Source organism: Mauremys reevesii, linkage group 9 (assembly GCF_016161935.1).
Source record: "Mauremys reevesii isolate NIE-2019 linkage group 9, ASM1616193v1, whole genome shotgun sequence".
In the NCBI taxonomy this organism is placed as follows: domain Eukaryota; kingdom Metazoa; phylum Chordata; order Testudines; family Geoemydidae; genus Mauremys; species Mauremys reevesii.
In genome coordinates, this window is record NC_052631.1 from 92,056,908 (window position 1) to 92,084,231 (window position 27,324).

General features: G+C 41.5%; 1 protein-coding gene across 4 annotated transcripts in view; it reads left to right on the forward strand.

Moving 5' to 3' along the window:
• The window catches only part of NRK (Nik related kinase), a 129,726-nt gene that overhangs the window by 58,840 nt on the left and 43,562 nt on the right, over positions 1-27,324 (forward strand). For 3 of the 4 annotated variants that reach the window (XM_039489753.1, XM_039489754.1, XM_039489755.1), the window contains 10 exons: positions 1,822-1,952; positions 5,014-5,068; positions 8,066-8,144; positions 9,084-9,259; positions 11,173-11,245; positions 11,687-11,894; positions 13,031-13,195; positions 15,961-16,116; positions 20,270-20,422; positions 26,222-26,353. In XM_039489753.1, the coding sequence (XP_039345687.1) occupies positions 1,822-1,952; positions 5,014-5,068; positions 8,066-8,144; positions 9,084-9,259; positions 11,173-11,245; positions 11,687-11,894; positions 13,031-13,195; positions 15,961-16,116; positions 20,270-20,422; positions 26,222-26,353 (1,328 nt within the window). Of the gene's footprint in view, positions 1-1,821; positions 1,953-5,013; positions 5,069-8,065; positions 8,145-9,083; positions 9,260-11,172; positions 11,246-11,686; positions 11,895-13,030; positions 13,196-15,960; positions 16,117-20,269; positions 20,423-26,221; positions 26,354-27,324 lie in introns of those variants that run through there. The other variant, XM_039489756.1, reaches the window with a different exon arrangement.

Below are 27,324 nucleotides of genomic sequence, written 5' to 3' on the forward strand. Positions count from 1 at the left end.
TCTCATTTCCACTTCCAAGTGGTATGTCGCGGTGTGCAGACTATTGACAACTTTTAGCTCTGTGAAAGCAAACAATGTCAATAGCTCAAAAGCAAATGTGAACAGTTAGGAGTTTGGTTTGTTGAAAGGACATCACAGGGAATATCAGGCCATTTTTAAAGAGAGCGTATCAAGAATGGTGCTTTTCTCATGTAGGATTTTTCTTTTGTTTTCTCTGTTTCATTGTTTCAGGCGTTCAAAAATAAAATAAAAATTATTCTGTGTAGATACTGGGTGAGATCCTCAGTAAATGTAAAGCAGCATAGCTCAGACGCCTGGTGAAGATCTGATCTATGTGGCGAAATCCTAGCTCCGCTGAAGTCAGTGGGAGTTTTACCCCAGGATTTCACAGAGTCTTTTTTCCATTTGGCAAATTCTCCTGCTGTACTTCTTGAAATTAACAAGGCCTTTTTTGTTTGTTTGTTTTTTGTTTTGTTTGCTGCTTTGTTTGGCTGCTAACATAACTCATGTCTTTCACCTATTAAAAAAATAAAGCAAGTACTCTGTATTTTATGAGAGTAGACAGTAATGAAACATTTCTATAAAGTACAAAAGTAAAACTAAAATATTTCCAGAGAAATTTTGCTTAGCCATGTCTAAAAGCCAAGAAGCTGGAAAACTCAGACTTCAGAGATCCAATGCCATTCAACCTTGTTAATGGGCTTTATATAAAAGGCTAACATTTCACATCCAAAATACAGAATGCATGATGCTTCAAAGAATAGACGCCCACCCGTTATTAGATAAACTTACACAATTTAGTGCTACAATAATTTCACGTTGCAGTATGGTTCTCTGAGGTCTGTTTATCAATAGATGTACCAGAAGTTGCATGCAAATAATTTGCTTCGTTGGAGTCAAGCAGGAAAATCTGCTCATTGGTGCCATGGGTAATAATAGGGTTGTACCCTTCCTAATCTCTTTTTCCTCTGCTGTTTACACTAATTGGATACTACTGTAGCTACTCGATGAGTAACACTCAGCTTTATTTATACCCTTTTCCCAATTGATCTGATATTGTGCAGAGGTGTTTTTTTAATTAATACAAACACACAGTTACTGAATGTGGGTCCTATTTATTATCTGAGCAATGATGTTTGACAATACAACTAAAAAATCATATTGAGATGCCACTGCCCATTAGCCTAAAAGAGCACAGCATAACTTACTCCTCTTAATGCACTTAACAGATGGATAAAACAGTGCACTCCCCGAGCATATTCTGAGATAGGAGTGCAGCAAAAAAAGGTCTGTGAAACCATTCAGAACAAAGCAATCCATTTCCTCACTAATGTGCTGACCCTATCCAACTTTAACCACCAGCAGTAATACTAGACATCTCCCAGTCACACCTAACCACTTATTTGTAGGTTTTCATTTTAGATTAAAATACCATTTGAAAATCTTAAACCCCCCACGACACCCCCAAAGTAGTGCTTAATCCAAGTATATATTATATTCCATAGAGATCAATGAAAAGCACTATGTAAGAGTTAGGTATTATTATTGTCATGGGAGTACATCCCTACAGTAGCCATTCTGCCAAACTTAGCATGGATCGTGTTACTTGTAAATTTTCCTTTTGGACTGTCTGATATAAATAGAAAGTGGCTAATTCCCAGCATCTCTGCAGTAAGCTCCATTGGAAACCCTGTATTATAGGAGCTCAAATCAGCTATGCATTGCAACCCTAGAATTTGCTTTCCAAGCAAAGGCAATAACGTATCAGACATTTTGTCCTATTTACTTGGCTCATTACTTTACGCTTGCTTAACTCTGCAGTGGATTTTGGGGTAAGCGCTCAACTGGATAGGACGATTGGGAGAAGAAATACATTCATCGGAACTCCCTATTGGATGGCACCCGAGGTCATAGCTTGCGAGGAGAACCAAGACTCAACGTACGATTACAGAGTGAGTGTTGTTAGGAATCTAGAATCAATAGTAAAGTAAACATGCTTTTGCTATTGACATCCTTTACAAGTAGTTAACCGAAAGAATTGAAAAAAAGGCGTCACCCTCCCTTAAAACCACAATCATGCAAAGAACTGTATTTTGAATATGCGGTTTGTGACCAAAAAAAAAAAGAGGAGTTTCAATATGAATTTATTTTCTTTGTGAACCGTTAACGTACAAAATGAAATACAAAGATGTTTAGAATGAAATGTACGAAAGTATCGCTTATTCTCTGAAAGGAAGACACAATATCTGGAGATGGCTAGGGTGAAAAGGCCTAAAAAAGGTGGCTAAGAAGCAGTGTATCGTTAACATGGCTTCTTTCCTCTGTGGTAGCAAATTGTTTTCCCTTATGCATATTGCACAGTCCCCGGGGTAAATTTACAATAATATCACATGTATAATTATTAGCTTAGAACAACAAAAGACTCCTCCCTCCAGAAAAGATCACTAACCATTCCCCACAATCATGCTCTCGGGAGAAAAAGTCTGAATGAATATATGAGTCTTGTCCTTATGACTATATCTGGACTGTTTTCTTGGTGAGATACTCTCTCAACTCATTCATGTCACTGTACAACCATGAACCAAATATCCTCCTCACTGACACCAAAGAAATAGATAGAGTATTTGTTATTCTTCTGAGGCCAACTGGGCACACTGTAATTTGGATACCATATAATGGCTATCAAAAAATTCTCTGGCTGTCCCCCTTACTATTATAATATGCTGATTTGGCTCTAAAAAGGCACATGATACTGTTTGTCAGCCTCTGGTTGAATTGCTTGCACCACTGTCATCATTTACATATCTGCACACACTACATAGGACAGTTTCCAAAGAATGCTTTCTGAATGACTGTTCTGTCCAAGTCCTTGTGTTGGGGTGGTTGCCTTCTTTTGTGCATCTTGTCCTTATAACAACTGGGTAACAGAAGGATCATCAAAATTACATCTGTTATTCCAGCTGTGGGATATTCAGAGCTCATATTAGTACCTCTGTTTTCTACTGAGTCAAAGGGCATGATTCTGATTTACACGGCTTTGCCACAGTTGAAAAATGGCCTTTCACCCATTTAAAGGCATCTTAACGTAAGAGAGAATCCGGTCCAAAGACTTATTTGTTGCCTTTTTTCATACTATATAAACCTTACCCCAAAGACTCAAGAAGGTTATCCGTTAGCTCCTATCCATACCCCCAATTCTATTCCCATTTAGCACATTTTCTAGTGATGACTGAAGGGTATCCCCAGTTTGTGTGGTGTCCCTGTGTTGAATAACCTATGCCCACATTGCCCTAGCTCCAGCCAGATTCCACAGACTGCAGTCCAACGCTGATCAGCCGGGGGTTTCCAAAGTGCTGATTCAGAGACAGCGTTGTTATTCAGAAGTGTGGACTAGGGCAAGTATTTATAAACATGGCTGATATGGTGAGTGGAAAGCAGGAAGCTGTTCTGCTATGCCCATGATTTCTCACGGGTCCTGCTTTTAAAAAAATAAAAAAACATCCCACCAAAAAATGCAGCCCTTCCTAGCTCTGGTTTCTCCGTATACCCCTAAGCATCAGCCCACAGTTACCTGAAGCTTGCCTGCATGTCCCATCATCACCAGAGTCTAAGCCATGGTCTACACTGGGGGAGGGGGTTTTCGATCTACGTTACGCAGCTTCAGCTACATGAATATCGTGGCTGAAGTCAACGTGCTTAGATCGACTTACCGTGGTGTCTTCACTGTGGTGAGTCGACTGCTGCTGCTCCCCTGTTGACTCCGCCTGCGCCTCTCGCGGAGGTGGAGTACAGGAGTAGACAGGAGAGCGCTCAGGGGTCGATTTATTGCATCTACACTAAACGCGATAAATTGATCCCCGCTGGATTGATCGCTGCCCACCGATCCGGCGGATATGAAGACATACCCTTACTGTACTACAGTGGGTGGCCATTCGTTTAGAACTTTTTCTAAAAGACCTCCCTTTTCTTGCTTTCAGTCATTAGTTAAATGACACAGGACCTGAGCCTGAACCCTCTCCAGCTCCCACTGAAATCCAGTGTCCTCCTCGGGATCAGGCCCACAGTCTGCAATGCAAGTTGTTTCCAGCCTTGTAAAGCACTGTGGGTTGGCTTTGCACTGTATACATTGTGAAGGTGTCGTCTTAGGGCCAGGTCAGACATGAGTAGCTGTCCATTAAGGACTTTTGCTCCAAGTCTCCAAGGATTTGCCTTCTGCCAGTATTTTGTCTCATTTTCTGCCTAACAAAGCACTATGAGACTTCAGGGTGTCCTTATCTTTTATATAATAATCATAGAGATCTCCCATAAATGTATTTGGATAAATGAATCTGCCTAGTTGCATATGTCCACAAAAAGAGAGAAGTGTTGCACACCACTAAACAAGTGGAAGCCTGGTTACGCCCTTAAAGTCAATAGCATTACGCCTGGTTTACACCTTTGTGATCAGAATCTGGCCGCTTGGGTTTATGATGCCATGTAATATTCATAGAGGAGACTCCAGTCTGACCTAACTGAACTAAGTTTATATTTCTATGTAAATCTAAATACATAGTTCTGCTTTTCTTCCCATTGGCTGGTAACTTGTCCATGGATTGAAATACCTTCCATGGGGCTGACTGCCATCTCCCTTCAACCAGTGTAGGAAAGCAGTGGGGTGAGAGCAGTATTTGGCACAGTGGGTCTCACCTGTGCACCTCCTCTGTAACAGAGGAGAGAATCTGGGCCATAGCTTCACATGGGCCCTTCTATATTTGGGAACTTTTGTTTTAAAAATGAAAGGTCTGTATTTCGGGGCTAGTTATTTTAATGATGAATCAGCTGTTCCAAGTTGTGTGGGAAATGGAAAGCTGGCCATTAGCACATTTCCTACAGGCTCAGCTGGGAACGGGAGGGAGCAAAATGGATATTGCTCACAAGAAAATACCCTTCCATGAAACTCTAGGCAAGCATTATGGGTTTTTTTTTAACCCTACATACTACAAGTTACGTCATTCACGGTTTCTTTTCCTACAGAGTGACTTGTGGTCTCTGGGAATCACAGCTATAGAAATGGCAGAAGGAGCTCCTCGTAAGTGATTGGGTATAGTTCTTTGTTAACTAGTTAGCCTAAATTTCATAGACACGTTCTGTCCTGCTAGGTTGGCTTATCTCCTGCTCGTCTAGGGCGTGTATACTGCATTCAGCTCTGACTGACTCTTTTCAAATAATTAGTTATTTGACTCTTTTCCTATCTCTGCTCCTTTGCGTGCTCTTTTTTCTTTTGATTCTCTCCCTGTGTTTCGTCACCCCTTGCCTGCCTTTGGGAAGATAGGGAAGCCGTATCTTGCCTTCTAGAGCTGAGGTTAGTAGTGTCACTTCATTGATGGTTACATGTGGATATAGATGAGCAAGAGCGATTAAAGCTTCAGCGTAAATGTGGGACAGTTTTAGTTCTGGGGCTTCTCCAGAGAAAAGCACCCCTTGAAAATGGTCCCCCTTCCTGTTGTGGCATGAGTCTTCACCCTGTAATTCCAGATGGAGGATTCCTCCAGGAGGTGGGACTAGGGGCCAATGTCAAGAAAGAGCTATTCACCTCCACGGTGCGTCAGTGGGCTAATTCACCTCTTTGGCCTTCCCATCAAGGGAACCAGTTCTCCATTGTGCTGCAGCCCATGCAGTCATGCAAAGTGAAAATGCTACTGAAGCGAAACACGACCAAATCTGAATGGGAGCGTTTCACTCCCACTTTGCACTGGTGTAAGTGGCTGTCCGAGGTGCAGCGTAATGGAGGATGGGGCCACCCAGAGACAGAATTTTGGTCTGGGGTAAGTGCCTTGCTCACTCCTGAGTTTCACAATGATTACATCTATTCCCCCCTCAAAGCAATTTTGGAGATCTGTGGAGTGAGACCCTCTGTCCCAGAACAGCAAAAATACTTCAGCCACACTTCAATCACAATTCTGATTTGCTTCCATGAACTCCCCGCTCCTGCAATTTTCTTGCTCCTCGAGACACTCTCCTGCAGCCACATGGCACCACAATTCTGTCAACATGCTTCTGGCATAAATTTTCTTTCAACATTATCTACCAAAGTCAGATACTCCTGATATAAGACACAATTGCAGAATGTAATTTAGATGCAGGGTCCTGGTTATCTAGCATTGTTGTAGACTATTACCCTTGTGCAATAGGGTAGATTTGTGCCTAGGAGCACAAGGCATGTGGGATGTTCTGCAGCTTAATGGGTGTGAAGACACAATAGGGGTGTTTGGCAATTGCTGAACCTGCTGGAGGGGATCCTATTTATAGTCTAGGACCTGGCCTATGCTAGAAAGCACCTGGGCTGTGTTTATCAACCAGTCAAGATACAAGTCAGGCCAAACTGAGTTCTAAAGCATTTTCACAAATCATCCTCCAGTCTAGCTAGAGCTTAGTCTTGAGGATGAGTCTTAGAGGATATTTTTTAATGTAACAAACATTCTTACTTCACACCATATTTCCTCATTTCAGTTGTATTTATTTATTGTATTTTCACATGGGCTAATACTAGTAGGCAAATTTTAGGGATGGTACGATAGTGTATTTATTATTTCTATTGAGGTAGCACCTAGGAGCCCCAGGCATAGACCAGAACTCAGTTGTGTTAGGCTCTGTACAGACACAGAACACTCTCTGCCCCCAAAGAGCTTACGATCCAAGTATCAGACAAGAAACAATAGGTGGATACAGACAGACATCTATCAGAACACCAGGAAACAATGAGACAATAGAGCCTGATGCTTCTCTCATACCTGTTCTACGCTGGTGGGGTTCCATTGCCTATAATAGGAACATCTCCATTACGAGCTAGGGTTGTCATTCCCCCACTAGCTCTCATCAAGCTAGCATGAGTATCCATAGCAGTGCAGCCACAGTGGCACGGTTAGCAGCAGCTGAGGTATGGCTAAGCCAGGCCAACTGTGTACCCACCCGTTTCAGGCAGGTTTGTACGTGGCACGGCTAAGCCATGCTTCTGCTGCTGCCGCCCATCCCCTGCTATTTATGCTCTCCCTAGCTCTGCAAGAGCAAGTGTCCATGAGCAGAGGAATCGCACCTCCAACGTGTAGAGTAGATGCAGCCATAGAGTTACTTCTGATTTACACCCACGTCCCTGAGATGATCAGGCCTGATAGTCCCCATCCGTGTCATTCAGCCTGCAGTAGCATTTTGGAGGGGCAACCATCCGCCAACATTTCCACTCCACACCCAGCAAACGTGACACATTGGGAATGTTCAGTGAAATGTACGGGGTGGACTTTCTGGGATAGGACAGGATTTACTTTTTAGTTCTGTTTTCAGCATCGACTTTCTACAACAAATCCAGGAGTGAGTGTACAGAGAAAAAACCAGCGCACCAAGCCCAGTGATGGAATCTGTTTAGAAAGCACCGATTGGTCTAATAAGTGGGCACAGAGTCCTTAAATACAGTGTAGCCAAAACGTGTTCTTAGCCATATGCCCAACTCCACTGGAGCAATGTACCAGTTCCCATGCCAGGTTTTTCTCTTCCTTCTTTTTCCCTTATGCCGCATGCTATCGAGCGAGGAGGTTTGTTAACATCTAGTTTATTGTTTATCTCAACTGTAAACCAGGCATATTAAAATAAGATAAACATTTTGATCCAGAGTTTGGCTTTCACATTGAGGTGTAAATGTCCTTTCATCGCTATGAAAATGTGCTTGTTTTATAATCCAGTCAAGCATTCTTTGGCCTTTGTTTTGAACAGAGATATAGAGCCTTAAAAGTCTGAATGGTGCATTAATCATTTCAGTGGAGTCCTTCCTTTTACTGGATCCTTACATCTCAGCTAGAGCAATGTACAGTCCGGCCCACTCAGAGCCCTCCTGTGCTGCAAAGCTTTTCCTCCTCTGGGCAGTGAATTCCACTGAATAGCATTGAACTCCTGTGAAGGACACTTCCATCCTTTGGAACAGGAAGAATGAGCTATTCCACGCACCCACATCACCCTGGGTCAAAGGGGTCAAAGGCCAGCGGAAACCTGGCACTGCTTTCGCGTACTCTTTAATAGCTTGTGTTTTCCTTTGCAGCCCTGTGTGATATGCATCCCATGAGAGCTCTCTTTCTCATTCCACGAAACCCTCCCCCAAAACTGAAATCCAGAAAATGGTAAAGATATTTTTAAAATATATTTTAGCAGCCTCAGGCTTCTGTGGGTTTTTGATGCCTGCAGCTCAGAGACTGTGATCTTATCAAATCTTACAAATTAGGTTTTGTCTATGCTGGTATTTCTGCTACTGATATAATCCCCTCTGCTACTGATGTGAGCTCCAAGTATTGACACAATTCATATCTGAGAAGAATGATCTGCACTGGGGCAGATTACCCCAATTTGAAACCCTGCTAAGCTGCCCTGGTACAAATTGCACTGCCTTGGTGTAAACTGTGCCTCTGCTAGGGACTTGCACTGGTGGCTGAAATTCCAATGTAGACATGGCTTACGTGGGGTTGCTTTGATCAGTATTTGTCTGGAGACCTCCGAGGAAAACCCAGGGTGCTGCAGGCAGTAGTGTTGGTGGGCCAGAAGGTGGCACTGTATCCAGATACATCAGTAATGAACACATTCCCTAGCATGAATTTAGGGAGAATTGTGTTTGTCTTTCAGATGAGACATAAAATTGTGGTCTTTGATATGTATGGTCATTATGGACTTTTTGTAAGAGTAGTGGTGATAGTCTTATTATTATAGTCAAAATCCAATTTAGGTAATTACTGCCTCCTTAAATTTCCCCTACTATTTCAACTGGATACAGGAGGTGAAATTCTGCCCTCGGTTACATTGGTGTAAATTCACCGGAATGTCACAGAGAGCAGAATTTGTCCTAGAATTCTTCCTTGCTCTGTGTCCTAAACTTTCAGGTAGTGGTGTGATATACTGATAAAACTCCTGCTGTATTCCACCCCAGGGGAGGCTGTGTTTTAGTGCTAGCCAAAGCAAACTTTGCAAATACAGTGTCTTGGGATCCTGCAGGCTGAAAGGTGCTATGTAAATTTAAGCAAAATTTTATTTTCTTCTGATTTTGTTTGTTTGTTGTTGTTTTCCCCCAGGTCCAAGAAATTTCTTAATTTTGTTGAAAGTTGCCTAGTTAAAAATTACGTGCATCGTCCATCCACTGAAACTTTGCTTAAGCATTCCTTTATCCGAGACATGCAGAATGAACGGCAAGTGCGCATCATGCTGAAAGACCACCTGGACAGGACCAGGAAGAAAAAGGGAGAGAAAGGTCAGGTTAAAAATAATGCAACCATAGTCCCTCATCCTGCACAGAGCCTTATGGAAGGTGGAGCTCTATGCAGACCCGGTGAAATTCTGGTCCCATTGAAGACAATGAGTCTTGCAAGTTGCAAGTGACCTCAGTGGTGGCAGGATTTCACCTACAGCATGTGTCTGCATGGAGCTGATTGCAGGGTCAGACCCGAGGCTGGAATTTTAAGAACGTTTCAGCACTCATCTGGGCCCAGATTTTCAACAGAAATCAGCTCCCATTAAATCACCTAGATAAATGTCTGGATTTTCAAAGGAGCTCAGTGCATTAAGTGCATTGAAAATCAGGATGTAAATGTCTGTACAAGAGCTGCCAGGAGCTCTTTTGGGCCCCAAGTGACTAAATCACACAGAAGAGATCAATAAATCCATATCTTTTGTTTTACTCCTACCTGGGCTTCCAACCTACTGATTTGTTCAAAACCAAGAATCTGAGTTTGTAACAACTAAAACAAACTCTAACTTTGTTCTCCAAAGCAAAATTTAGAAGAGAATCTGTTTTGGACTAAATGACTGATTTTGAATAAATGACCATATGTTGCATGATATCAGCCATGCAGCATAGAGAGAGAAAGCCATGGTCTAGTGGCCACTCAGCATCTTTGCCTCTCTTTCTCCATCTGTATATTTTACACCTCACAAGGGCATTGTGAAGATTAGTTGAATATTAGAGCCTGTTTGTAAAGTGCAATGAAGGTCAAAAGTGCTTTATAAAGTCTAAGTATTGGTTTGACACAATGAGATTTTTGTATCTGAAATGAAACTACTGCTGCAAGGTATAATTTATTTACTGAAATAATAATACTACTACATTCTATAGCACCTGTCATCTGAGGATCTCAAAGCATTTCAAACAGTAGCAAACATGAGTAGGAAAACAACTTATTAAAAGGTTACACATTTGCCACTTGTGAAAAAGCTAATGGTAATAATTACATAAATGCTAGAAAACTACATTGTGGGGGGAAATCCTACTTATAGTCAAAGTTCACCTGATGGTGAGCAATGTTACTATTCATTATACGCTTCAGTAACTTTAAAAAAAAGTTGCAGAGACCCACTTTCACATTGTGCCAAGCTGGAAATAAAGATGCTGATCATGTTGGGATGAAATTTAAACTTCAAAGAACTGCCTTCATGATAAACGTTGGAAAGAACTTCAGAGTTACAACTTTGCTTCTTCATGACTTGTTTATGCTAAAGCTCAGATTAACCAGTTAACAAGGTTAACCAGTTTCTCTTTTGCATTTAATTATTTTTGTTAATTTTCATATGCATTTAGGGCAGGCAATGGCAGTGCAAGCTTCCTAACACACCAACATGCCTCAAATCCTGTTCTGAGGCACCCTTCTCCAGATATTGCCACTGTTTTTTGGCTTCTTCTGGTTGATTCCAATGTGGACACCTGCTTACTGAAAAGTAGACTAGATCAATGAAACTCATTTAATGTACACCACTCAATGGGAACAACCTTTTAGACTTCGGTTTTCAAAGGGCTCTAAAGGAGTTAGTTTCCTAACTCATATTGACTTTCCCAGATCACCTGAGCTGGGTTTGAATGGGTGACCTAACGTTGAAAAACTTGGTAACCATCCATAATCTCCTGAACCATCTACTCCTTCCGTAAGGAGTTCCATTAATGACTAGTTGAAGATGTCTTTCTTTTCCTTCTTCCATTACACTTTTAAAACTCTTACAATCTGATACATAAAGGGCCCTGATCCAAAATCCATTGAAGTCAAAACAAGCCTGTCATTGGCTTCAGTGGGTTCTGAATCGGACTCTAAAGTAATTTGCTGTGATTCTGTAGAACCATTACTTAGGTTAGTATTGGGAGGTAATATACTCCTTATCTGGGTTGTTTTTTTATAGACGAAACAGAGTATGAGTTTACTGGAAGTGAGGAAGAAGATGATGAACTGGATGAAGATGAAGGAGAACCAAGGTTAATTTTATTAGCTGTGTGTAATATTGGACTAACCAAGGCATTTTCATCAAAGGCATCTCTCCTCAGCTAGATGGGGTTTCTTACCATATTCTAACCCCCTAATGCTCTGCGGTACCCAGTTAGCAATGACTCGCTTGTAGCTGTTGCATCTAAATGTTGAGTGTAAGGTGTCTGTAAAATGTTGTTTTCATAATTACCCAGGAACGGGGAGGGAATGTCTCAAACAAAGGAACAGATAATCAGCTTCAGTCTGGATTTTGTAGTGTAGTACAGTAAATACCGAAGCATGGCCAGCCTATAGAGAATGATTCTGTGGAGATTTATTGGAACATTTACATTTGTTAGCACAGGCAGCAAGCCATTTCCCAGCACATGTTATACTTGCTGTGCAGCTTCAATGTTATGGTGAGTCTTATAGAAACTTCCCTTTTGTTTCAGTTCCATAGTTAATCTCCCTGGTGAATCAACGCTCCGTCGTGAATTTTTGAGGCTGCAGCAGGAGAACAAAAACCGGTCTGACCCTCATCGACAGCAGCAGCTCCAGCAGCAGCAGCTAAAGGACCAGGAGAAATACAAAAAGCAGCTGCAGGCAGATCGGCAGAAACGAATCGAGCAAGAAAAAGAGCGGAGGAAGAGGCTGGAGGATGTAGGAAATGGCTCGTATTTGTAATCCACGTATATCAATCGGTGACAAATGAAAATATGCCAATTTCAAAAATAGGTTTTGAAAGAAAAAAGCTGTGTTAAATTCTCATCACCATCTGGTTTGGAATCTTTAACCCTGGTAGAAATTTGGGGCTTCTGACCGCTGAGATTAATCCGTTTTTTTAAAGGTTCTACCCACTTCCTGCTAACTCCTTGCCCATGTGCTCTGGGAAGTTGCTGTGTAACCCCACTTACTTCGGTGTGGTTGGACCCCAGGAATGGGTAGGCAAAACAGAGGTTGAATTCTTATTCCCTTGCTCCTGTGCATAGTCCAAGTTCAAGGACTCAATGTACTTGTGAATCCAAACTACGCTGGTACCTGTGATAAGATTGCCCTCTGCTTTCGTGGGGTTGCATTGCAGTTGCTAAATCAGAGTCATGGCTTTTCATGACCTCTGAAGCCATTATAGGACAGGTAAGCTGATGCTTTTGAAACACCAGACTGCTCCAACAAAATCTAAGCACTCCAGATAACTCTTCCCTATCAAAATGCCATGTGCTGAAATAAGGAATTCTACGATTGGGGCTTGTTGACCAGACAGCAATGGTTAAATCCTGGTACCATTACTATTAATGGCAAAACTGCCATTGACAAAACTCCCATTGACCTCAGTGTGGCTAGGATATAATCCCAGAAGCTTGATAGTTATTTTAATAGTAAACACAACCACCAACTTCTGTTGGGTCATATTAGAATACATAACAAGTGTTTCCCCCACCTCCACCACTGATTATTCTCCAGGAATAGCAAAGAATCCTGTGGCACCTTATAGACTTACTGACGTTTTGCAGCATGAGCTTTCTTGCATCCGAAGAAGTGGGTATTCACCCACGAAAGCTCATGCTGCAAAACGTCTGTTAGTCTATAAGGTGCCACAGGATTCTTTGCTGCTTCTACAGAACCAGACTAACACAGCTACCCCTCTGATACTTCTCCAGGAATGTTTTTGGGCCTTCTGTTTTGGGGATGTCTCATAATTATTAATAAAAAGTGTATAGCTAATTGCATAACTAATAATCTTTAAGCAAAGAAGTAAAATTTAAAATGAACAATGTTATTCCCTGGCACCTATTCAGCATCAGAAGAGAGAAGAAGAGCTCCGGAAGCAGCAAGAATATGAGCAGAGATGGCCAGAAATTAAGGCAGTTCAGCGGAGAGATGAGAAGTGTGAGGATGACAAGAGAATTGTTGACGAGGAAATGTGCAAAGTGGACGGCCAGAGGAAATCAGAAAGGAAGCAGGTATAACTCTAGGACTTACTGATGCAATTCATGGCTCCTTGTTTCTGTGGCTGAAGTCTAAATTCATTAATGGAGTCTCGTTCCTATAGGGGGGCTTTTTTCATTTACTGACTGGTTCTTTTCCTCACCTTAACAGACCCTGGCAACTCTGCCCCTCTCTACTTGTATAGTGTTGAGTCATCTCTATTCCTCCAGCAATGCCAGATCTCTTCTCCCTACGTTTTGCAGTTATTTCCATGCTGTTCCTTACCTGTAGAACTTCCTTACTTAACTGGTCTGTAAAGCCACAACCCTCCTGTCCTTCAGCTCATGCCTTAAGGCTTACTCTGCTACGGTGCATGTCAAAAATTACTAAGAACAGCCCAGTAGAGGCTGTGCACTCACCTGGTGTGACGGGTTAGATCACAGGAACCCCCTTGGGAACTGCCGACTGATGTGCCAAGACTGCTTCTGCCCCTGCTTTCCCTGCCAGCCTGGGACTCCAGCACCCTGTCTTGTTGAGCCAGACACGCCAGTCTGCTCCAGCGCAGACCCAGGGTCTGAACCACGTGCCCCAAAGCTGCAGACTTAGCTGAAAGCAACTTGAGAAGTGTTCCTGTCTTTAACACTCAGATGCCCAACTCCCAATGGGGTCCAAACTCCAAATAAATCTGTTTTACCCTGTATAAAGCTTATACAAGGTAAACTCATAAATTGTTCACCCTCTATAACACTGATAAAGAGATGCACAGCTGTTTCCCCCCCCAGGTATTAATACATATTCTGGGTTAATTAATAAGTAAAAAAATGATGTTATTAAATACAGAAAGTAGGATTTAAGTGGTTCCAAGTAGTGACAGACAGAACAAAGTGAATTACCAAGTAAAATAAAATAGAACACGCCAGTCTATGTCTAAGAAAACTGAATACAGATAAAACCTCACCAGTTCCAGTAAGCTTCCTTTTACAGACTAGTCTCCTGCTAGTCTGGATCCAGCAATCACTTACACCCCCTGTAGTTACTGTCTTTTGTTCCAGTCTCCTTCAGGTATCTTGGGGGGTGGAGAGGCTCTCTCTTTAGCCAGCTGAAGACCAAATGAAAGAGTCTCCCAGGGGTTTAAATAGACTTTCTCCTCTGGGTGGAGACCCCCTCCTCTCCCCTATGCAAAGTCCAGCTCCAAGATGGAGTTTTGGAGTCACATGGGCAAGTCACATGTCCATGCAGTTTTTACAGGCAGCAGCCATTGCTTACCTGCTCCCTTGAACATCCTCATGTCGACTTCTCATGTGGATTGGAGCCTCCCAAGATCCATTGTCCCTTAAGTGCTTCTTGATTGGGCAATTAATTTGCACATTGCTTTCTCAAGAAGCTGACAAAATGCTTTACAAAGGCTAGTTAAAAATCAAGCCAGTGCCCAGCCAATAATCATAACTTTGAATACAAAAATGATACATGCATACAAATAGGATTAATAGATTCAGTAGATCATAACTTTTACAGAGATATGTTACATGGCATATGTAGCATCAAACATATTCCAGTTATATCATATATACATTCATAACATATTCCCATGAAGCCTTATGGAGTACACCGTCACACCTGTGATGACTGGAGCACAGCACCCTCTTATCCCCAGCTCCCACTTATCTTTCGTGCTGGGGAAGGCCAAGAGAGGGTGGTGTATGCCAAATCTGGCATACATCTGGGGACCTCTCTACATAAAAGACCATGGCAGCTTTCCGGCTTCTGTGTGAGCTGTGCAAGTCTGGCCCTTTCTTTATGTGCATTTCCTGGTGATTTAGATTGGATTATATTTCCCAGTAAAGTCAGAAAATTTGAAAGTCTTAATACATACAATAGGATACTGCCAGATCAGATCTGGGATATTTCTTCTGTTCCTTGAAAGTAAAGTAGAAAGTGATGATTACATAAAACAATCAAAAGATGGAAATGGACTACAAAGCAGATCCATCTGATCCCTCTGAGCACAATGTACATGAGATGGGCTTGGGGCATATGTCTTCTGTCTCCTATTTCATCTTGTCTTCCTGGAAAAGAAGGTCCAGGAAACACCCCCCCCAACGCGCACACACACACACATACACACACACTTTCTGAATAAGTTAGTGAACTTGTATACCTAAGAAACTATATGATGTATGGTATACAATTAAAATAATCTCAGTCAATTACTTTTGACCTGATTGAAAATATAGTTATCCTATATCCTTCCCACAAACATCAGCCCATCTTTAATGTAAATCCCCAGCTCCTTTATTTTCCTTCTGAATATAACCAACCCCACTTTCTCCCTCATGAAATGAAGTTGAAATGGAAATATTTTCACCACCTTGATCTGGTAACAGACGCCAAGTCTAGCATTTTGGCCACAGTGTTTTCACTGTGTTTTAACAGGTGAATTGCTTATATTGAATTGGAAACTTGGAACCCTTCAAAACTATAACTTTCAATAAAGCCACTGGCTTTTGGAAAAGTCATAAGAGTATTAGAAAGGCACCAATGAAAAATATTAAGCGGACACTTTGGAGCTGTCGGGAGGGCTTTTTCGTTATTGTTTTAGGTTCTACTTCTTTTAAATGCGAATGCAGGAAGTTTTGGTTTATATCAGACTTTGCAAGAGCCAGGATTCTAGCCATTTTCCAAGGGGACCTAAGAGAGTTGGGTATCCGACTCCTACTGAAATTCAGCTCACGCAAGCCTCTTTAAGAATTCCAATAGGAATGCTTAAAAAATGAAAATGTTAACATTGGCTTGTTTTTAGAAAAAGGTGGAAGAAATGCAACACAATAAGAAGCTACATCGGACTCTTCCCAAAGATCAGACCCAACTGCTGTCTCTTCAGCACGACCACAAGCAAAAAAAGAAAGAGCTTCCAAAGAGCTCAAGTTCAGCATCACAGCCTCCGCCAAGCAAAGAGGTACTCACATAACAGATTGTTACAGTTACATTTTGTGATGTGCAGGTAACTCAGAGGAAGGGAATTGATTGGTCTTTTGGATAAACCTTAACCCTATGCTGGCCAAAGGTGTGTATCTTCCCAGGCATTGTATATCGCAATGAAGCCTGATTGGCTACCACCTCTCCACAGAGTACAAGTTTTGTCTCCATTACTTCTACTCCAAATGAAAGTGGATTTGATGAAGGAGAGGAGAATAGTGAGATCCTTCCACACAGCCAGTTTGGCCCACTTTCTGCAACGGCATGTAACCCATCTACTTTCTCTCGCTGTCATGTCTTTGCCTTCCAACGAGGGATGAATGAAACATGTGGCGTATGAGATTTGGTGAACCTCTGAGACTGATTTTAGGTTACAAAACTTGTTCAGATTCACAATTTTTTTTCCCTTTATAATTTAAACCCAAGCATGGGTCTCTAGATTCCTGTTGCCAACGAACAAGCAATGTGACATCCTTTGCCACTCGCTGTACTTAAAGATCTTTAGTTAGTTATTTGCAGTGTTGTCGTAGATGTGTTGGTCCCGGAATATTAGAGACACAATGTGGGTGAGGTAATGTCTTTTATTGGGCCCGCTTCTGTTAGAGAGACAAGCTTTTGAGCTACACAGAGCTCTTCCAGACCTGAAAAAGAGCTGTGTGTAGCTCAAAATCTTGTCTGTGTCACCAACCGAAGTGGACCTAACAAAAGATATTACCCTCTACCACTTTGTCTCTTTACCTAATTAGTTCAGATTTGATGGATAATGCATGACCATGTAGTCAGTGACTTCCTTTAGACAGTGCATCAGTTCTTTTTGCTAATTCAAAAAGGCATTCGTCCACAAAATGGATTCTTTAAATGTGTATCTTTCTGAATGTTTGTATCATGTCATCTTGTCATGGAGTCAAAGCTCCTTTGCTTCCCTTATTGTATATATATTATCCTATAATTTTTAGCCCCTTTTCTCTTTTTTAAACTTCCCAGCCAGGGGCTCAATCCAGCAGCCAATAGAACTACCACATGATTAAAGTTAAGCACGTACTGAAGTGCTTTGCAGGATTGGGAGCAGTTTGCTAGAACCTTGCAGAATCAAGCCCTGCATGAAGCTATTTGTAAAGTCTGGGGCATGAACAGTATGGGTGATATTTCTGGCAAAACACCTTCTAACATATCTCAGTAAAGGCTTTGTGAAAGTGTGTGTGTGTGTATGTGTGTGTGTGTGTGTAAAGAAAGCAGAACACTGCTGATAAGCATACTTTGCTCCAGTATCTAAACGAGTGAACTCTGACGTTATCAGTGTATGAGCTTTAGATTAAGAGATCTGCAGATGTTCACAAGGTGGAATTTCCTCTGTTGCTGATAAATTAAATGAACTATTTTGCTAGAATTTTGAAATGATACATGTTAATACTGCAATAAAACCCAAGCAATGATATGAAATCAGTTTAGGGTAACAAAAGACCTAAGCATCTTATTTCAGTAGCTGTTTGTGAAAACAGAAGAATGCATAATTCTGTTTGAAGTGCAACTTAGCTACCAAAAACAAATCTCTCCTCTCCAAGAGGTTTATTGCATTAAGTAAGTAAATAAATAATTTAGTGAAATCTGAATTTGCTCTTTTGGAAGTCAGTGTTTGTTTTGGAAACCTAGCCAAGGCTGTGTCAGCACGTCAGGCCCACAAAGAGAGAAGCGAGCTATTTACTAAATACATACCTACAAGAGTCAATAAAAATGTTGTGCTTCTGCTAAACTTTCTGGGGGGTGGGTGAAGAAATGCATCTCTGTTGAGCCTATTTAACGTTCTGTTTGTGATAGCCAAGGGAAAAACCTACAGCAAAATGTCAACTCAAATATTCATCTGTTTTTGACATGTGTTCCATAAATGACCTCTTTGTACTTGAATAAAATGTATTGTAGAATTTAGTTCATATGATTACTGTTAAATTTTAAGCTAAATATTGAATCCTGACATTACCAGTTGTACATAGCTGGACTCATCTGGAAATATGCATCACTGAAGAAAAAAGATAAGGGGAATCGGATAAATATGCTATTTCTTCACAAGTACTAATGGTCTCTTGTGTTCACTCTACCACACCGCAGTCATTTATTTATTCTATTTTGACAATAGATTTTATTTAATCATATTTGTACATCACTATTTTTCTGAAAACGTGTTGGAAAAGAATTGCAGGGTCTCCCAGCTAAATAAAAATCAGTGGAGGTGGTAAAATATTTTTTTTGTCAAATTTTGGAAAAAAGCCAATTGCTTTTCAGTTCAACTTTTGTTTGTCATCATTTAAAAAAATGCAAAATGTTTTGACTATCTTTAAAAAGTAGGTCGCATTGAACTTATCAGTTGTATCGATCTTTCTCCTGCTTTATTATCCAAAGAGCTGCTAACTTATCCACTACAAAAAAAGTGGATACTGACAGAGGTTACTCCCTCTTCCAGAGCTTTTTCTGCAGAAATCTAATTTGTTAGGTTAGGTTCATTAGTATTTTTTTATGAGACTTAGTTAAGTGACTGTTGATATACACTCATGCCCAAGCCTCACTGGCTCGACAGCTGAGTAGAGCGAACTAAAAGAAATTGTTCTTCGTGACCACGGAAGCTACTCTTGAGAATTCATTTGCTTAGCAATAAAAAGGGATGACTGCTTAGAATCAATTAATGGCTGTGACTAAATTACAGCCCAAGACAATATACTTCAGCTCTGCACTCCAAGGGAGGTGGGCACCCGAGTGCTGAGGCAAGTCCCTTAAGCTGGGTTTTTCCAGAGCTGATCTCAGTGTCTATGTCATTCTGCAGCTGGGTGTAGCCCTGCCTGTGTGTGTGCTAGAGGAGGCTTAAGAACCTTGCTCAGCTAGACAGGGTAAAGGGGGCCAGGCTGGTGGAACAGGCAGGCTCAGTGGTATCCCAGTACATCAGGTGGCACCTTAAAGGGGAATAACCTGTCACAGTCCAAAGTACTTCAATATTTTCATTTTTCCTTGCTAGTGACTGGGGGTGGGGAGGGGACTTGTCTTTTATTGATAGAGGATACAAAGGATGAAAACCTAGCCCCACTGCAGTCAATGGGAGTGATGCCATTGACATCAGTGGGGCCAGAATTTCACCCAAAGTTCTTGGTATACTTTGGAAGTTTGTTTGTTTTAATGAAGTCCTTTGTCCAATACAGATCTGTGAGACTAGTGGGAATCGTTCTCCATCACCAGTCATCAGCAGGTTCCTAGAATATGCTCCCAACAGTGTTAATGCCCTTCCTAACATAGGCATAAGCACCAGATACAGCAATAGGTGCATTAAAAAAACCCTACCTAATAAAATAAAATATCTAGACACCGATAGCTAGGAATGATTTAGCATTAATCTCTGGGTAGCTCTGTAAAACTGTTCCTATCCTTCTAAATCAGAGGAACGGCGAAAGGTTTACACTAAAGAACTGGAATTCGTCCTGTTAAGTAAAACCAGAAAGAGCTGTAGGGTCAAAACTGGGGGAGAGCAATTTTGTAGTGAGCAGGGCCTTTGGAAATGAAAGGAGCTTTGTACAGTTTAGGGCATTTTCATCTGCCAATTTACGTGGTGTGGTTAACATTCCAAACAATATAAAATGCTATAACGTATTTTAATGCAGAAAACCACCTGTAGTAATGTCTGCTTTATTGGGTCAGGTGACTGTACACCAGGAGCAGAAGGAACGGGTGCAGCAGACCACACACTGCCAAAAAAAAAAAAGAGGGAGGAGGAAATTCAATGTAGATTTTAAATCCTGTTGAATGACATAAGGAAAGGTCCCCCTCCTCCTATGGGATCTCAACTAATAATACATTGGGTGGCATGAAAACAAATTGCAATCCAAGCACCTCACAGATGAGACTTTTTTACTTGGCAGTATCATGCTGCAGCGAGTTTTACTGCAGATTGGAAGCTTCATGCAAAAGGCGAGGTTCAAATTAAGGAGAATGTCTAGGTATTGATCCCTCACTTGGATCTACATGGGCAGATCTTACACCCATACGGAGTCCCATCAAAGTGGCTCTGCACAGACATCAGAGTGCACCCACAAAGATCTGATGGGGAGACTGAGGCTGTTATCTGCAATGTGTGTGATTTTATTTCTCGTTTTCAGGCCGAGGACAGAAAGAAGAAAAATGATGGGCTGCAGACTCATCTCAACTGGGCAGCAGTTCTTGGACATGAAGCCACGCCACATACTAGACTAGGTTCTGGCAGTAGTTCTAGTCCTTGCACCCCAGCTTTGCAAAGAGCAGTGCTAGCACAGGTAAAGTATCATTATTCCATATTCAGTATGTAAAACATGGGGTGAAATCGTGGCCTCACTTAAGTCAACTGCAGTCTCAGCAGAGGAGGTAAAAGAGGCCTTCCTCCCTCTGACCCTCTGGCACAGCTGACTAAGGACTGTGACAATCTAGCCCTAAGAATTTGTTGATACCATCCTTTCCTGATGAATTATAAATGGGATTGTATGCAGATTAGGGCTACATTGCAGATTAGGGCTAGATAACAGCTAATTTCAGATATGTTGATGCTTGACTGCACAGAGTCTCTGATGTGGCTCTTACATGTGTCACAAAAAGCCTGAACCAACTATGCGGTTTTATTTCCTATGGAAGGAATTTATTCTGTATTATTTATATAGCACCAGAAAGGTACATGACACTTTACAGGACAAGTGAAAAAGGCGGAGAGTCCCTGAAGGCCTTGACACTGGCGAAATTGTTGCCAACCTTGTGAAATATTCTGAAAGCACATGGAGGTGGAATGAGGAATAGTTATCAATGTAGGGTCAGATTTTGCTCCTGTGCGGCGCCTGGAAGATCTGTGGAGTTCCTCTTGCCGAGTTTTCTCTGTGTTCTTCCATCATTGGCCGAAGATTTGCCTCACCCTGGAAGAAGTAGGGGATTTGACCTAGAAGCCTTATAAATCCCCTAAAATCTCCAGGGATCCAACGGGGACACCAGCTATCTCCACTGAGGCCTTTCACCTTCACACCTAGAGGATAGTTAGTATAGTTCCATTCTCTGGGACACCACACATGCATAAAGGTTCGTCCCAGGCCCAGGGCCCTGGTTCTAAACAGCATCCCAAAGGGCACCAAGAAGCTGCCACTTGCCACTACTGTGGAGGGTTTCACAATTTCCAGAATAATTTTTTCACCGTCATAACCCTGAAAGACTTCTCAGATTAAGATGTGGCCCACACACTTCTTGTTTTCTATTGCTGTTGCTGTCATGTGCTGTTCCTGCTTCAGGCCCCAGCTTTACAGAACTAATACAGCTGTCTCTGGAGAGGCATCTCGTGTGTGTGTGTGTGTGTGTGCCCCGTTATTTTCTTAAAGTGTGAGACCAATTTAGGCACAATTCATCCTCTTTTCCCTCACCTCTCAGGTTGTAGTCCACACTCTACTTCACTTTGCTTGGCCAGGAACCATTGCTGTAACTTTTTCATGATCCTTTTGATTTTTCCTTCCTCGTTCTCATGACACTCATCCATATACCTATTTTTTACTCCTACCCTTACAGCTTCTGCCCCATGTGAAGTTGCCCGAATCTCTGCTATTAGACTCTGGATACTAACTAACTGTCCTAAAACTGGAAGTTGGCTTAAAGGTTCCTGTATCAAAGGCAGAAATTATATCTACACAGAAATTATATCTTCCAAAAAGGATGTTTGGAAACATACTGTGTAATAATCCTCCTCTTACATCAAAACCTTTTAGTTTTGCTGTTAGTCTCAAGAAGAAAATGAGTTTTGTGTTTTCATTCCTTTTGTGAATCATATGAATGTACACACTGTAACCAGGGCTGGCTCCAGGCACCAGCATTCCAAGCTGGTGCTTGGGGCGGCAATCTGCAAGGGGCGGCAGTCCCTGTTGTTTTGCCCCCAAGCAGCAGCCGAATTGCCGCCGGGGGTGGCAGGTGCAGTCCGTGTGCCCTTAGGGCGGCAGGCGCGTTTCCGCGATGGCGGCAATTCGGCGGCAGCTTCTATGTTTAGCTGTCCGTGGTGGCTTCAGCTAAACATAGAAGCTGCTACTGAATTGCCGCCGCCGCGGAAACGGGCCTGCCGCCCGCGGCGGCAATTCGGTGCGCTGCTTGGGGCGGCGAAAACTGTAGAGCCGGCTCTGACTGTAACTTAGCATTTTGGGGCAAGGTGGAATGAACCAATTCCTTCTTGCCATGTGTGCTTCTGGTACAAGATGGCTCAGAGACCAGTCAGTCATCTGCAGCATACAACTCAGAGACATAGACTGGTAAAACGAAGTATAGAGCGGTAAAGTTCATTTGTTTCTCAAAATATAATAACATTGACTTAAAAGTAAACTGTAAAACTAATATGAAAACTGAATGAATCCCAGATGTGTGTGTTGAAGTACCACTATCCAGGCTTTGAAAAGTCAGAGTAGGGGCTGTATGTTGTCATAGTTCAGACTCTGTGAGATCAAGTGACAATTAATGGTTTGCCGAACCTATATCCGAATGATTAAAAAAGAAATCTCACCACAGCCACTAAGACGTGGCGAGCCCGATTTGGAAGTGCCTTGCACCTTGTGTAGTCCTCTACACCCATGCAATGTGGGTGCAAAACGTTACCAGATCCTAATGGTTACATTTTCCACCCACTCTTCACTCGCTTTGCATATGATAAGGTGCAAAGCTGTGATGAATCAAGTCCCATGGTTACCTGTGATGCATTCTGGGTTATCTTCAGAATAACGTGGTGCCTGAGACTTATTTTTAAAAAATCACGTATTTCCCCTCTCGCTGTTTCCCACAGCCGGGTTAATGGAAAAATTTAGCGCATAAATCTGTGATGAACACGGTTTTCATTGGCGTTGTGGTTCACCTGTAAGGATTTGTTGGACATATTTTCTCAGTTATATATATTAAAATTTATAGAACACTATTAATGTCCTACTTTTTAGCCAAATTAGAACCAGAAAGCTGGCTATATTAAAATAATCAGCTGTGCGTTAAATCATGAATTGATCCAAGCTCTGCAACAAAGATACCAGTAATTTAAAAAAATCCCCTTCTTTATGCCATCCTATGACAACTTGTGGATAGTATCCAGGAACGCCTCTGGATGCACGCCAAAATGTTAATAGGGCTGTCCTCACAAAGCAATCCAGTGTCTCTTGTACTCCCCATCTGGAATCTTTTTCAAACAAGCATGGCCTTACTGCTGAGCATTATGTCCTCTTCTGTCATAATTCACATGCAGCAAAGAACCCATTACCTCAACTCAGTTAGGATCCATTCTTTGGTCCCAGTGCCTCTTTCTGAATCCCACAGGGAAGCCTCAGGGGTTAGGAGTGGATGAGATGCCCTCACTTTTGCTTATAATAAAAATAGTAGGAGATTGAGCTCTGTTTAATTCAAAATCATCAACAGAGCTTTTCCCTGTAGAAACGATTCGTTCAGACAAACGCAAGGAGATGCTATAGGGCTTAGTGTGACATCCGCCGTTGTACACAGAGCCAGGACCAGTCCTACTTAAGCTCTGTTAGGTTCTGGTTTGCAGAAGATGTCACAGGATGATGGATTCCGAGTTATCACCAATACCCCAGGGTTCCACTGCTTTTGATTTATAGGCTGTAATTCTGGCTCCATAGAAGTCAGTGGCAAAACTCCCTGAGACTTCAGAGGGGCCAGAGTTTCACTCATTGTTCATAAGTGGGACCTGAATGCTATGTTAGCCTTGGGCTGGCTATCTGCACAGGAGTAGATTTCACCCTTAGAGCACATTGGATTTGGGTTGGATTTCTCCAGTCACTGGGGCCCTGATTCAGCAAAGCAGTTAGGCATGTGCCTAATTTTAAGCACAGGAGTAGTCCCCTTGACATCAACAGAACTGCTCGCATGCTTAAACTTAGGCACATACTTGAGTACTTTGTTGCATCAGGGCCTAGGAGAAGATGGAGAAAAATGTTCCTGTGTATTGATAACATCCTGGTTATAAAACCCATACCTATCCCCAGGTTACACCACTTTAGGGAACAACTTGCAGCCACAAATAATTCTGGTTAAATAAAAACTATTATTAGTGGCAATCATGGTGGGCAAAAAAGTTATTTTGGTCAAAATGAAAAGACACAAGCTGGAAAAATAGATCATTAGATGTTCTAACTGCTGATAAGGCTATTTACTCTACAGAGAGTCAGCCTAACTTATCCCCTCAAAACTGAGATAAAGCATCTTGAATCTCTAAGCAGATGAAATAGATAAAACTGTGTCCTGCATCTGGTTTTCCTATCCAAGCCTGGAAAGGATAAACTGGGATTTGCTTACTTTCCTTTTATACTTTGTTCCTTTCAATATTTGTTAAGGAATCTTAATGAGGACCTATTGTTCCCATAAAGTAATCCGTCCAGGTTGGGTTATAAAGACTTCAGAATCCATAATACATTATGTTACAGAAATTCTGTGCCTAGTTCTTAGTTATTTGTTTTGCTTGTATTTTTTATATAAATTACAGTATTGGTCCTTGAAAATTAATGAAATATTAAGTAAATTATAATCACCTCTGTTTATAGTATCTTTCTACTGAGCATTTTAAAATTTTGTATAGACTTCAATTAATTAGTCAGTAAAATACCACTATGAGATATTGTATAGAAAAAATGTGTAAAGAAACTTCACTCATCACTCAACTTCACTCATCTGGAATGAACCACAGCAGCTGTTTAACTGAACATGGCAACACACTGTAGCAATTTGGGACAAGAAGTCCCCACTGAATTCACAGTGGGATTTTAAGAGGCAACATGTAATTTGGTTAGGATACAGGTTTAGTACCGTTATTCTTATAAAAAAAATTGCAATGGTATCTTTAAGGACTGGAAGTGATCCTTGTTTTATGGTGCTTTTGAAAGGAGGTACCTTGAAAGGAGGCAGCAAGATGTTAGCATGCTTGGGCATTGCTTCAAATCTGAATCAGAGGAAAGAATGTCAACTAATGAATAACTAATAGCACTTCCTGCAGTACCTAGATGTTCTCCGAAGAGCTCCTGCCATGCTTAGCATGTGAGATCTGACAGGATAACAGCATGAGAGATTATAGCTGCAGGCATCTCTCTGATATTACTAGCAACGCCAAATGGATTGCTACATAGAAATTCCTCTGGATGGACCCAGCTCACACGACATCATTGCCAGATATTCTCCCTTATTCTCTTCTTGAATCCAAAAAGCTTACTCTTTTCAGAGACAATCATCACAGTAGACTTTTTGGCTTCTTTCACTCCCTGGATGAGTCTAGTTTCACTGTGGAGCTAGATTAATTGTTTTTATAGAACTCAAAGGGATTTTTTTTTCCTTAGGCAGAAACCCTAAGTAGTTTGAGTTTTAAAGTTTTTAAACGTTCTTCGATTGGGAATGAAGGGCATGGGCGAGAATATTTTTTTGCCAGTTCAGGCCAGCTGCTGGTCAAATACAACATCCTGCTTTTATCAGGGTGCCTAAATTGGCACCCCTTGATTTGATTCTCCCTGAGCTTTGGTGAAATTTTTGTTCCAAATCAGATACATGGCTTGGTCTCATCTATAATTTGTACAGCTCTTGGGGAAAAAGCTGTTAGTTACATTTTGGGAAACACGTTTGCAATACTTAACTCTGAAAATAGGAGTATTTGATTGCTTTATATGCAACATGCATACTTGAAATTAATTCTTGCATGAACTATTCTTTTCAAAATCTGTTTGATTTGCACCATATGTTTTATACCATCCAGTTAAGCAGTTGGCCATGTACTACTAAAGAAATACTAGCTTTTATATTTTGTTTTGTTTTTTGAGGATGAATGCGAAATATAAGAAATTTTTACTGGCAATATATTTTATGGTACCCATTATCATGAAATCTTGGTACACCACATCCTGAAAAAAAATAACTTCCTTTACAATGGTGAAGATAAATAAGACTGTATTCATGTGCCAATGGTCCTTATTTAATGCAATATTTCTGCTTTGCCAAATACCTGGCTAGACCAATGGTGGTAGTGTTTGTAGAGTGATTCTACTGGCTGGGGGATCGCGTTTGACATAAACTTCATTTGTTTGAAGAGTGAAAACCTCCGGACCAGTAGAGACGTATACCACAGCAGTTCATTGTCAGACATGGTGATAACACCAGTGAGCCCGGGACAGGATGATGTATTCTGGAGCGTTTGTCAAAATGAAGAGCAGCCTCCAAAGGTACTGGAAACTGAAGGGGTGTATGTTCCAGCTGGACATTAATAGTGCCTAGTTCAGCTCCACTGAAGTCAGTGGGATTCATTCCATTGACTTGCTTCATTAAGTATTGAATAAGGCCCTTTACCCCCATACACAACGCCCAGAATTTACACATGTGCCTTGATACCACACTGATGGTCACATGACAGATTAATTCTCCCCTTGATGCAGATCTGACTCCTGCTGGGGTTTTTTCCCCCATCTCACTATCTGTTTCTTAATCTACAGTTGCTAGGAATGGCTATTGCAGATTAAACCCAACACACTGATGAAGGGGGTATGTGTAAAATCTTGGCAAAACTCCCATTGACTTCAGTGAAGCCGGGATTTCACCCTGTAATTCTGTCACTTCCTTCTTTTTACTGGGTTAGAATAGACTGATAGGATATTAGTAAAATCACGCAGGAGTTCAAAATTGGTTATGGGGCCGAAGAGATCTTGCTAATCTGGAAAGGATAATGTAAAAACATGGATTTGGGTAAATATCATAATATCTGGTCTAACTGAGTGAGTGCTATGTATGTCAGTGCATGTAATATATGGATAGACACTTAGCAAGACCAACTATTTAGGTTTCTTTCCTCCCTTCCCCCTCAACCTCCCGCCCCGGCTTTGAAGAATCTAGTTACACTGAAGAGCTAGATTATTAGTTCCCATAATTAAAAGGATTTTTTGTTCCTTTTTTAGCCAAAATCCCTATGTACAAGTGCTGGGTATTTGCATATATATGTTCTACTGCCCCGGGTGGGTGTGTTTTTTGTAGCAATTTAAGGTTATTCACCCTGTAGGCTGGTTGCCCCTGGACAGAAACAACATTTATGTGTCCAGAACTGTATTTCCCCCATTCATTACAAAAACTGACCCAACCATAATGTGGTTTCCAATAAAAAGACCTATTCCCAGAATGTCCCAATGGAGCATTTTTCTTCTCT